The sequence below is a fragment of the Phaenicophaeus curvirostris genome, chromosome 1 (genome assembly GCF_032191515.1).
Source record: "Phaenicophaeus curvirostris isolate KB17595 chromosome 1, BPBGC_Pcur_1.0, whole genome shotgun sequence".
Taxonomy (NCBI): Eukaryota; Metazoa; Chordata; class Aves; order Cuculiformes; family Cuculidae; genus Phaenicophaeus; species Phaenicophaeus curvirostris.
Genome location: NC_091392.1, coordinates 70,009,577 through 70,022,422, shown reverse-complemented (window position 1 = coordinate 70,022,422; position 12,846 = coordinate 70,009,577). Strand labels below are relative to the sequence as shown.

The following is a 12,846-nucleotide window of genomic DNA, read 5'->3' as shown; positions in this document are numbered from 1 at the left end:
CTCAGACAGGGTTGTGTTACTGTATGTGTTATATACGTGTTATGTATGTGTTACTGTGTTATATATGCTGTACCTGTGGTGAGTCTTCCTACTAAGGAAAAAAAAAAGAAAAGCCTAAAAAGACTAAGCAAATTGAACTACTTGCAGCAGCTGCTGTAGCTCATTTAACACTCACTTGTAATAAATCCAAGTTAGCGGAAAGCTTCCCATTCCACCCAAACAAAACAAACAACAAGCAAGGCTTAAAAGCAAAATTGGGAGTCTTCAACACAGTTTAAAATTGTCCAGCTACTATCTCCTGCAGAGTTATTTTACCCACCAAGGTAAAATCATCCCTTTGGACGCTTGTACATGAAGACGAACGCACATAGATCAGAGCCACAAGCTCCAGAATGCATGGGCTGTATAATATTTTCATGAGAAATACCAAGACATAGAATGTATTTCTGCCCCTGTCCCCTGCAATGCTTTTGTAAAAAACTAAAATGTTTGAAAAAAAATATGAAAAAGAAACTCCAAAAGCTGTCATCCTGGAGGTACTTGTGCATTTACCAGGAAAAAAAATAAATACATTTTTTCATTCATTCATCATCTTATCCATCCATTCACAATTTCTCTCTGCAGCCTCTTTCAAATCTGGGTGAGCAAGCCCTCAAGGAGCTGAGCATCCTCAGCTGGCATTGATGAAATCACAGGGAGACAACACTCAGCTGGAAGCAGAATCAGACTATTACAAAGCACACATTTCTCAATGAGCTCTACACACACGCCAAACTGTAAGCTTTTAATTCAAAGAATTCACTGAAGTTCAGAAAGAGAGAGAATGAACTGCAAAAAACCAGAATTAAACAAAAAAAATAGTGAAGAGCACTTTTAGCAACAAAATAAGGTTATATCTTGCTACAGTTTGGTTTTCTATGGTGGGTTGGTTTTTTTAAAATGAAACAGTTTTTCTTTTAAAATTCTTACGGGAACTGATTAGCAACTAAGATAAGACATTTCTACAGAAGGAATAATTCAGTATCATACGTATTTCCAGCTACTCCTACCAGAAATACAATTTAAAATATGCTAATACCTGTATCTATGATGTTAGTTTGCAATTCACGTTACTGTGCTTTATATCACAGGGCCACATAGATTCAATTCCATGTTTCAGTAGGGAAAGAAATCAGATCATAACTGAGATGCGAGTGACTAAAAAAAAGTAAACTGAGAAACTCCGACTTTTGTAGAATCTCATATCACAGTTAGACAGGGAGGGAACCACACTCTGGAAAAATAAAAGCTTAATTAAAAGCTCAGCAATAGGCAAGCTTACACAAGAGGCAATAGGAAACATCTCTAAAACTTCACCTAATGTTGTTCAGCAAACGAAAGCACGTATTTCAAAGCAATAAAGTAGATCCATTTCCTGATGAAAATTATTGACAGTTCCCAGACGTATTAACAAGCTATCTTTTGGACCAGAAACATTCAGGGCATTTTTTTTCAAAGCAGGGGGTGATGGAAGGCCTGGTTTTGTTTACAAAGCCCTCATCTCTATTTTTAACATGTTATATTTAAAAACTGTCCAAAAGAGAAACATTTACCTCTGGTTTCTTTAAGTCTATGGGGAGCTGATTTTTGCTATAAACACAAACTTTGTTTGCTCTAAGAGAGTCCCACTTCTCCCAGCATTTCTTCAAGGTCCTTACAGAGCTTTGTTTCAGCTTCTCCATTTTCCTACCTTGCTAAAATTTCTTTAAGAAGGCAGTTTTTAGGGAGGGAAGTTCACATACACACAGCCACATTGTGCTTAAAAAAAAAAAGAAAAAGACAAAGTCTCCCCAAACTCAAAAGCAGTCAACCATTTCTAATCGCACAGTGACGCAAGCAATACCAGATCCCGCTATTGATTGATAGTGAGTGAGAACAAAAGAAAGAGAAATTTGCCAAAATCCTTCAGCGGGTGAACTGAACGGTCGCCAGCTAACTCCAGTCCACCTCCACAGCCTGGAAGCAGGAATTGTTTAAGGCAAAGCTGACCACTGTCTCTATGTAACACAACATTTTGGGGGGAAAGAAATATATCTTCATATCCATTACCAGGGAACCATCCTGATATATACAGATGGTTTGAATTCCCTCCGTAAGGAAAGGGAAGGACGTGATCACAAACTAGTGAGCCCTATCTCTGAATGATTACATCTAGACAAGTTAACTGAAAAGCTGCTTTTATTTGAAGTGCAAAAGTGAGTGGAAGTATGTTTAAAATCTTAATAATTATTATTGTAAGAAACCACCAGAAAGACTTACTGCCATCAAGTAAGTATAAACAGTTTTAATTTCTTGCCTTAGATACTGTATTTTCAAATTATTCTCACACCCTTCTCTTTCTCTCTGTTCCCAATGCTGGTGGGTCAGCTTTCTACTTTTTCACACTGTATTTGCTTGGACACTGCAGTAAATATTTAAATATTGTTTAAACAAAACTGTTAAATAAATAAGTGTATTTGTTGTAAAATAAGCCTCAAGTATATAAGGTTGTCAGGCCCTCTTCTAGAAACTGTCATAACCAACCACAAAGGGATGTAATCAAACCATTTCCAGAAACAAACTAGCCACCCACACCATATGGTTAGATGCCATCACTTGGAAAACACTTAGCTGCTTCTCCAGCAAGCAACCTGAAAGAAAACCTTTGGCGTACGGCAATATGCTTCACTGGAGCGCAGTGTACACAGTAATTTTCAATCCTAACTGAAAAAGAAAGCTTAAGACCACTTGCCACTTTCCCCACCATGCAGCGAGGGTTGCCCTGGCTTTCAATACTCTCGGTTACACTTGACCCATCGAGCAACTCCCTCGTACGGCAATCTTAAATCTCAAAAAAACTGAGAAAACGTTTTGAGTACTGAACTAAGCCAACTCTGTGTCCGTGGCAGGGCTCACTCTATACTCTGTGCAGTAAAGTTAATGGTGTTCTCTTTTTTTTTTTTCCCCTTCTTTTTTTTTGAGGTGTGCATTTAAAAGAACTCACATCGCCGGTAACAGGGCAAGTAGGTTTCACTCACCCATTCAAACTACGACCTCTTAAAGGAAAACAAAGTCGAGCTAAGTCGTGTGCGCCTCGCACCGGTTCCCACAACCGAGGGAGCTATTGATCACAGGCACGGGAACTGCCTCGGCGAGGCAAAGGGCAAAGATGAGCCTCAAAGGACACGGCATCGCCCTGATAAGGGACTTCTCCCACCGAGGAGAAGTCGCTTGGCTCACACACACCCCACACACCCCCTCTTTAAAGCTTAAAGTAAGTTTGATAGGGAAAAAATACCTTTCCGGGAAAATACGGGTTCGAAAAAGCGAAGCCCGTGAGCGATGCTGGGAAACCTCCGGGCTGCGCCGAGGGCAGGTTCCCATCCGCTCCGGGCGCCGGGAGGTACCACCCGCCTCAACTTTCTGCCGGGCTCGAGAAAAGCGAGCGCCGGCCGTGCGAGCGGCGAGAAGCCCGAGCCTCCCGCGGCCGGGGCTCCGCCGAGCCCCCGCTCGCCGTCCCGGGGCTCCTCGGCGGCCCCTTCCCTACCTGCTCCCGGGGGATGCAGGGCAGCGACGTCCGCCGGTGGGTCTTGCCGCCGCCCGACATCTCGGGGGGGATCGCGGAGCCGGAACGCCGTCTCCTCCCGAGCTCCGGGGCTCGGTCCGCGGCCCGGGGGGCGGCGGGATGCTCGGGCGGGGGGGCCGCCCGCCGCGGGGGCCAGAGCCGGTCAGCGTAGCCGGCCAAGAGGACGCCCAGCAGCCCCAGCAGGTAGGCGAGGTAGGGCCGCCAGGACGCCGGGACCCTCTCCAGGAAGACGAGGGACGTGGTCCTGGCCGCGCTAGTCACGGCGAGCATGAGGACGCCCTGCCTCAGCCTCAGCACCAGCCATGTCACGGCGGCCAGGCAGCTCAGCGCCACCCCCGTGGCGGCGAGGGAGAGCGAGCGATCCTCCCCCGCCGCCAGCGCCGTCTGCGCCACCGCGTCCCCCCCGCAGCGGGCGGCCGGCAGCACCAGCACCAGCCCCAGCAGCGCCGCCCGCGCCGGGCAGCGCCCCGCGCCCCGCGCCGCGCCGCCCGAGCCCAGCGGCGCCCGCCGAACCCGCCGGGGAGGCGGCGGAGCCCATCGGGAAGCCGCCCCCCTCGCCGCCGCTCCCGCGGGATGCCGCCCGCCGCTGCCGGGCACGGCTGACACCGGCCGGCCCTCTGCACCCCCGGCAGCGCCGGACATCCCCTCCCAGGGCCAGCTCCCAGCCGGGTATCCCCCCTCCAGGGCCGGTTCCCAGCCGGGTATCCCCTCCCCAGGGCCGGTTCCCAGCCGGGTATCCCCCCCCGGGCCGGTTGCCAGGCGGGACGCTGTCAGCGGCGGGCTGGGGGCGCTCCCCGCATCTCCCGCGGAGCGCGGTGCTTCCCCCCCGCTCCCGCCGCCTCCTCCTCCGAAGGAGCCCGGCGCCGCGCGTGAAAGGGCTGGGGAAGCGCCTCGCCTCCTCCTCGACCGCTTCGGGCCGGTTAAAAATGCCTTTAAAAGTGCCGAAGAGGGAGAGCTACTGAACAGTGTGAAAAAAAAAAATAATAAACCCGGGGGGTGTGCGGGGAGAGGCAGATGTGCCGCTTCAGGAGTGCTACTTAATTTCTAGGCCATCGCTTCCCGTCCGGGCGCTCCCGGCGGGGAAAGGCAGGGAAGGAGGGGGGCGGCAGCGCTGTCCTGGCCCCTGGGGTCCCGGCCAGAGCCGGGGAAGGAGCCCTCCGGGCGTTGTGGACCGAGAGGAAGGGGAAAGAACGGGGGAAAGCTAATAAAAGGCCAACAGAGCCGGAGGAAGAAGTTACAAAGTCCTGCCGGGGAGGCGAGAGAGAGAACGGCGGGAGGGACTTGGAGGGAGGCTGCTTGGGAAGAGAGAAAGGGGAAGAGAGAAAAAAGCGTTTCCCTCCTGGATGCTACTGGGATAGCCTTTAAGTTTTGCACAGAAAAAAAAAAAATAAAATCAAGCGATGTGGTTGGACTGGATGATCTCAAAGGTCTTTCCCAGCCTAGGGATTCTATGTGAGCCTCGCCCAGCCGGGAGAGGAGGCTGACGAAAGCCCAGAACCCGAACCGAACACCGGGGCAAAGAAGAGCAGCGGAGGGGGTCGGATAACGAAGCCGCCGAGGACGGGGAGGAGGGAGGGAGGCGCTTTCAAACCGGCCGGAGCGTATCCCGGGGAAGGGCTGTGCCGGGAGGCTCCGCCGTCGGGCCGGGATGCGGGAGCGGAGCGACCCGCCACCGGGGAGCAGGGACATCAATCCGCCTGTCAGGGAGAGGGGGTAATTACGTCGTTGTAAAAAAGTCAGAAAGATGGATGGTTATGAACGATTATTACTGTTTTTATTGTTCGGTGGTTGTTGGGTTTTTTGGTTTTGTTGTTCCAAATTGGAATCCCAAAGCCAACAGGCTACAGTCCTTCGAGGCTCTGGAGCGAGTCCAGAGAAGAGCAACAAACCTGGTGAAGAGGCTGGAGAACAGGCTTTATGAGGAGCGGCTGAGAGAGCTGGGGGTGTTTAGCCTGGAGAAGAGGAGGCTGAGGGGAGACCTCATTGCTCTCTACAACTACCTGAAAGGAGGTTGTGGAGAGGAGGGTGCTGGCCTCTTCTCCCAAGTGACAAGGGACACAACAAGAGGGAATGGCCTCAACTCCACCAGGGGAGGTTTAGTCTGAACATGAGGAAAAATTTTTTCACGGAAAATGTCATTGGGCACTGGAACAGGCTGCCCAGGGAGGTGGTTGAGTCACCTTCCCTGGAGGTGTTTAAGGAATGGGTGGACGAGGTGCTGAGAGGCATGGTTTAGTGTTTGATAGGAATGGTTGGACGCGATGATCCGGTGGCTTTCTTCCAACCTGGTGAATCTCTAGGTTATGTCTCCATTCCAACCCCACTGTTTCCTTACTCTAATCCTGCCTCACCCTTCACGTCAGGGGGCTCCTCCGCCAGGGATGTGCGCTGACTCCGGTCCCAGCCCTGGGCTGCCGAAAATTACCCTTCTCATGAGTGGAATTGGGTGCAAAGAGCTTGTGCGAGATCATGGCCTTATTCTTAAAATCCCAGGTCCTGCCAAAGGGTATGGAGTCACATATTTAGCATGTAGTAACACAAACCACAGAAAAATAAAATCCTGAGCTGTAAAGTTACAGAACATCAAGAGTCGGCAAATGAATAGATTAGAAAATAGAATTTCCCAGCCCTCCTCCCCCTACACATCCACAAATCGCTAATTTGATTGATTTTTAGCCTTTGCGTATGTACTGGTGTGTCTATCTGGATATCACGCCTATCATCCAGGATCTGAGTATCTGAAATGGTAGCATTAGTGAAACATGCTCTGGATTTTTTTTCTAGAAATGGGTCATAAAAACTAAGTATGTTTTTAAATAATAGTTTTCCAGTGTAACTATTATGGAATATAGATTTATTAGTCATTTTTATGTTTGAAACTTGGTTTGAAAACAACCTAGATATTGTTAGAAAACTTTGGCTTTGAGGAATGGAAAGCCTCTGCTTTTTTTTAAAGGCTAAGGGTCCAGATTAAGAACAGCTGGAAAAGGTTTACAGTTTATTCTGATGAGACAGCAGTCAGCAGGTTGCCATATACACCTATAAAAACATAGCTGCATTCCATCTATCCCAAGCATCAACATCTCAGAGGCATAATCAGGGCCTAGATAGCAATAAACCTATGACTTCAAACTCCTTTTCAGCTTTTTATAAATAAGATGAATACCTTTAATTTTTTAAAGTGAAGATGCATCAAAAGACAGTGCAAATAAGTTAATACTGAAATACTGATGAGTTATGTGAGTGACAACACGTGCAACAGTTGCAGTTCAGATAGATCCACCTTTGACCTACTCCTTCCTGCTGGGTAGTGTTCACCTACATCTTAATTTATCTCTACTTTGTTTTTTCTAAATTTGTAACTAGATTTACTGATATCAGGAATTTTGACATTTTAAACAGTCATGAAAATTTAAAAAGAAAAAAAAGTAGAGGAATAATCACTTCCTACCTTTATTTTTTTACTATATATCTTCTTTAAATGTATATTACTTACCTAGGTCAAAGCAGATATTGGTCTATATTCTTATAATTCCTTAAGCTAAATCATGAATTATTCACTTTAAATTAAAAGCGGCAGCAGTTTTTGCTTGGGCAGATTCTAAGTTAGTGTAAAGGAACTTGCAGTCATAATACCTGTTATAATAGTAGTTTGGGCCTAATAGCAAGAGGGTTTTTGGTTTTGTTTTTGTTTTTCAAGTGTTTCAAACTCATTAAATGACTGAAACATATTTCTGAGCTCTGCCTGACCAGATCCTTGAGGTTACCATGAGCCTAGCTGGCAACGCAGGGTTTACGGCTGTTAGGCTTCACTGAGAATTGGGGCTTAAACCATCAGTGGCTGAGCTTACCTGAACCGGGCAACCCTAAGCCAGAAAAGGCATCTTCCCAGTCTCACCTGAAATGGACTAAACCTCCTCAAGTTGTATGCTACTTTCTGCTCTGAAGTTTACAGAAAGAAGTCAAATTTTGACTATTTTTTCCTAGTGTCTCACTTCCCACATCAGGGAGCTTTTAGATAACATGATGAAAGTCAAGGCTCACAAAAGCAACTTCAATAACTAGAACAAACATAATATTCTCTAGATTTCCAAGAAGCACAACTCAGACTCTTACCAACTCGTTCTTCTGCACACCAAGGTTGTATATTGAGCAGTAGCTGAACTTTGCTGTGCTCTCCACCTTATGAAGTTGACAAAATTTCTAATTCGTGTTTCTGATTCAGCAGTGTAATTATCTCTTATTCATGTACTGATTAACTAAGGGTGTTTTAAGCATTTCAGTTGTGAGGATCCTTAACAGAAATGCAGCAGTCGTGTAATTTTGGCATCTCCATCAAAATCAATGCCAGGTAGGAGAATGTGGTAGGTGATGAGCCAAGTGGAAAGTGAGTGTCGCAGTTGAGAAATATTGGCCATTTAGGAGACTTCCCATGCAGAAACACACAAAAAGAAGGTGCAGGTGGGAGGAGGATGTTGGTGTTAGTTCATTCTTCAGGATATGATCCCAGCAGACTGGGCTACCTACAGGTGATAAGTACCTCTTCAACAGTATGTTGAACATACAGTTACAGTCAGGAACTCTTATTTTCCTTCTCTAATAAAGTGATATTCTGGGAAGGCAGACTCTGCTCCTGCAAATAGTGAACAGCTCAAGACTTCATAGAAATGCTGGGGATGTAGGCTTTTCAGCACTTGCAGAATCAGGCTCCTTCTGATGAATATATACCTACAATAACCAAAAGAAAATGGGAACCAATAAACACAATCCAGTCATTGTATAAATGTGCTGGAGCAGTATCAGTCATTCATCAAAGAAACTGCCACTTGCACTAGGAGATCATGCTGTAGTGGAAATCTAGCAATACCCTTATATTTTCCGTTTAGAGAACAATCTTCCATGGTAACAGTAGAGATTTCTTAGAGACTTCAAAGGAGACAAAGCTGAGAAGTTTCATGGTTACCTTCACTGAAGGGCATGGAAGAAAATAAAGGCAAACATCCAATTAGGTAAGAAAGTCAAAATACATTTACCTGAAAATAAAAAAAACAGTTTGCTTTGGACAGCACAGAGCAGGATTTATAAGGAGGGTTTGGACAGCTGACTGTTACCCCGGACATAATTGTCAGAGGCTCTGCTGTCATTTCTTGATAAAGCTGCCCATCTTTTCTCCAGTGGTAAATTACTGGACAAGATAAAATGCCTTTTATTCATTACTATGTCCAGCAGGTTGTACTCTCAGCTAATCCACTCAAGGGACTTTTCACAAAGTAGTTGTGCGAAACACAGGATTCTCCATGTAAATGGGGAAGCAGCGGCTTCCCTGACCATTAAAGAAAAGAGGAAGGGTTTCACAGTGGAACAGCTTAGCCCAGCTATACAGATCAGACAAACATCATTTGTTTGGCTTGTCCACACTTCCTGACAGTCTTTTCTCATACCACTGCTGGTTTGCGGTCACAGTAAGTGGGCCACAGCTGGTCTAAGAAACCACAATAAACATTTACAAGGCTGTGTCCTACAACAGGTTACATGGACAATCTTCCCCAAAGTAAAAGAGCAAAATCAAAGTGATTATTAATACATTTTGATAATTTTTCTCTCTTCTTTCTTCCCTGTAATTAAAGATTTTTATCTTCTTGTGACCTTGCACAATATGTGTGGATAATCCTGTATGATTTTTTATAATTCCCTGAATATTAGTTTACTGAATTAAGGTAAGTTTTCCTAATTTATGAAATACACTGTGTTTAAAAACCTATACATCATGGTAACGTTATAGAGTTTGTTGACACTTTCCTCCAATAGGATCTCTAATTATTTTACTAACATTAATGAATAATTCACACCACTTCTGCTTAAGTCATCTAAATCCTCAGAAGTTAAGGTGATGATCGGTAGGTTGTGTGAGAAATTCATAGATGTTTCTCTACCAGAGTACTTAAATATAGGCTTACTTTTAAGCCTGAGCGTTTCTTTTTACTTCAGTAACCTTTCACAAAGAATATCACAAGAAATTCAATTTAAAGTTTGGAAAATGATAAATGTAAGTCAGTAAGCAAATGGTTTATGAGGTAGTAAAAGATTTTACCACATATCACTGATTTTGATAGTGAATGTGGCATAGAAACATTAACCATATGACTTAGATTGATTTTTATACCATTTTCTCAGCAGGGAAATAGTAAATAATGATACTTTGGGGTTGAGTGGAGGCATACTCACAACACCCACACTGCATCTGCTTCATGTAATTCACATTTTCAAGGTTTTCTTCATAATGACTGTGGTATGTAATGAAGAAAAATGAAGTCCTATATTGCGGAGAGTATTCACTTGATGACAAATACCTTCATCAAATTTATTACTTCATAAAAATTTCCATTGCCTTTCATTGTGATATGTGTAGAAAGAATTATATTTACTGTACTGTATTAGGAAAACTATTACAATATTTATGCATTGTAAAGAGCTGTCTGAGATTCAAGTTTTGCTGAAGTACGGAAGTGAGATTTTCAGTCTCTGGAAGTGTATTATACTTTCATTAGCAGCACTTCAGAAAGTACAGACTTTATACTTCAAAATAAATATTCAGAAATGAATGGATTGCTTTTAGCGTACTATAATGGTTATCTTTTAATGAAAGAATAAAATTAAATTCTGATCTTGGGAAGTAAAATATGACACTGGAGCCTTTTGTAGGGTATTTTTTGTGGCTTTTCTACATTATGTTTTGCCTATGTGTATTTTGTCAATACACTCGTATGGAATATTGTGCTCAGCTGGATTTCCAGTGAAGGTATAAGTCTGGGGTAATGCATTTAGGGATTTCTTCCCTGTTTTAAATGTAAACTTATACCTAGTTTTAACTGCAGGGAAGTCGCAGGGTGTTCATCAGGGACACCTAATTTTACCAGCTATTAAAAATACAATGTATTCAATGATGCCCTTGAAGGGAAACAAGTTTTCAAAGAGTGCTACTGTTTTATCATAACTGAGAGTTCACATTTTGCTAGGTTCTTACTGAAATATTTAAAATTTATTCTAGTCTACAGAAAAATTAACCACCCGTGTTTTTGCTTATGAATATAAACAGTATTTTAACAACATACTTTCCTGGAAAAAAGGGTGTTTACCTTTGAGATACAAGCAAGTAATAAAGCAAGTAGACCTGTGGGGAAGTGAAGTATACTGAGGCAGGCAGAATTCCTTCAAAAAACCCCTTCCTTGTGAGGACTCTGAAGGCGGCTCTCATCTCCCCCCCAGGGTTTGACAAAGAGAGGTCAATTCTCACTGGCATGTGTCAAACCTCATAGATAAAACACAAGTATTTTTATCAGCATTTTATTATACCTGGAAGAAATATTATATAGTGATGTGATCACAAGCAGTCTTTTTTTTTATTTTTAGAAACTGATTGGAATGAATAATATTACAACTTTCACAGAAATATGGTTTGCTAATTTTTGTAACATTAGATAAATATGCCATAAGTTTTTCTCTCTCACACATGCAGGCTCAGAAAAAAAATAACTGAAGAAATGCTGTTTGCTATAGTTATCAAGCTGCCTGAAATACTGTCTTTGAAGGCAAATGTTCAATCCCTTTTAAAAAGAGTAAGTAGAAGTACTTTGGCCATTTGGTTTATATCTGAAGAGGAACCTCTGGTTATTTTATGCTTCGAATGGTGTTCAGTTTCCTGATCACTGCATTAAGGTTAACTTTTCCACTATTCCTTTATTGATTATTATTATTAGCATGCAGATACTCCTAAATATGTATGATTTTAAGCTGAAAAATCTGCTCACTCAGCAAGTTTAGGTGGTTACTTAAATGTTTGCAAGTTGAGGCCCTACGTTCCATAGGCTTTCATTTCACTGTAGTATCCAGCTACCCGGCCTCTAAAGACCAAGTATTCCTTTGGACTCTCTTTTAACCTATTTTTTTTCCAGTGCTTAAAATTCTTCTGCAATAAGGTACAACATGGTCACAAGTTCATCTAACAGAAATTCCAATGCTGATGCAGAGCTTGGCTTTTTAATATAACCTGTTTTATAACAGTCCTGGGAGGTGACCTTGACAAATCTCGCGATATTTACTAACATGTGGTACCGTCTTTGGTGCCAGTTCCATTTTCTCTTGTGTCCCAGAGCTCACACTGCCAAAAAAAAATAGCAGATTATTATTATCTTTAAACAGTTAGAATCATAGAATCATGGAATACTTTGAGTTGGAAGGGACCTTAAAGATCATCCAGTTCCAACCTCCCCTACCATGGGCAGGGACATCCCACTAGGTCAGGCTGCCCAAGGCCCCATCCAACCTGGCCTTGAACACCTCCTGGGATGGGGCAGCCACAGCTTCCCTGGGCAACCTGCGCCAGGGCTTTACCACTCTCATCATGAAGAAATTCCTCCTTATATCTAGTCTAAATCTGCCCCTCTCCAGTTTGTAGCTATTGCCCCTAGTTCTATCAGTACAAGCCTTTGTAAAAACAGTCCCTCCCCAGCTTTCTTGTATGCCCCCTTCAGATTTTTTACAAACACTAGGTTTTATGTCTTTCATTTTCTGGTTTTGTGACTTGTAACTGTGTACTAAACATCCTAACAAGGCACCCTATGAAGTGGGACAGATGCTTTCAAAGTATCTTTTCCAGGTAAGGCAACCAAAATGCCTTTCAGCTCAAATACCTGAGAAGCATAAATATAGGATGAAAGTAAATTTTATCTAGTGTATTCCAAACAAAATGACCAAATCTCTCAGAATAACAGGATGCTAATAATGAATACTTGTCCGACTGATTAGCAAAAACATAACTAATTTCATGGAAATAATTCTCACTCAGCATGTAATGCACACAAAGGTAGGGACTCATTAATGACTTACTAAAGACAATCTCCCTCTGAGTCATGTTAGGAAGCTGCTTCTAGAGTGCAAAAAAATTGTAATAGCAAAGTCTTAAAATAACTTTTGAGAAGCACAAGATCTTAAATTGTTCAGGGATCAAATTGTTGCAGTTAGATACGTATCTAAAGATTAAAATAAGTAGGATTTTCAAAGACATTATTCCTCTTAAGGTGTCTGCATCCAAAAATTATTTGGATACCCCACAAGTCCTCTGCTTCCAGTGTTAAACAAGGCACCTAATATTTTACTTCTAGGTGCATTTAGGAGTCTTTCAGTGTCAGCAGAGCTGATTTTTTGATGTCTAATTCATTCCCGGCAGGATCCACGACTGCAGT

The 12,846-nt window shown here is 43.4% G+C and overlaps 1 protein-coding gene across 1 annotated transcript in view; it reads right to left on the bottom strand.

Moving 5' to 3' along the window:
* PDE3A (phosphodiesterase 3A) overlaps positions 1-3,980 on the bottom strand; it is a 257,471-nt gene extending 253,491 nt beyond the window's left edge. The window contains exon 1 of the mRNA XM_069862148.1: positions 3,566-3,980. Coding sequence (XP_069718249.1) covers positions 3,566-3,874 — 309 coding nt within the window. The 5' untranslated portion in view covers positions 3,875-3,980. The remainder of the gene's footprint in view (positions 1-3,565) is intronic.
* Between the last annotated feature and the right edge of the window lie 8,866 nt (positions 3,981-12,846).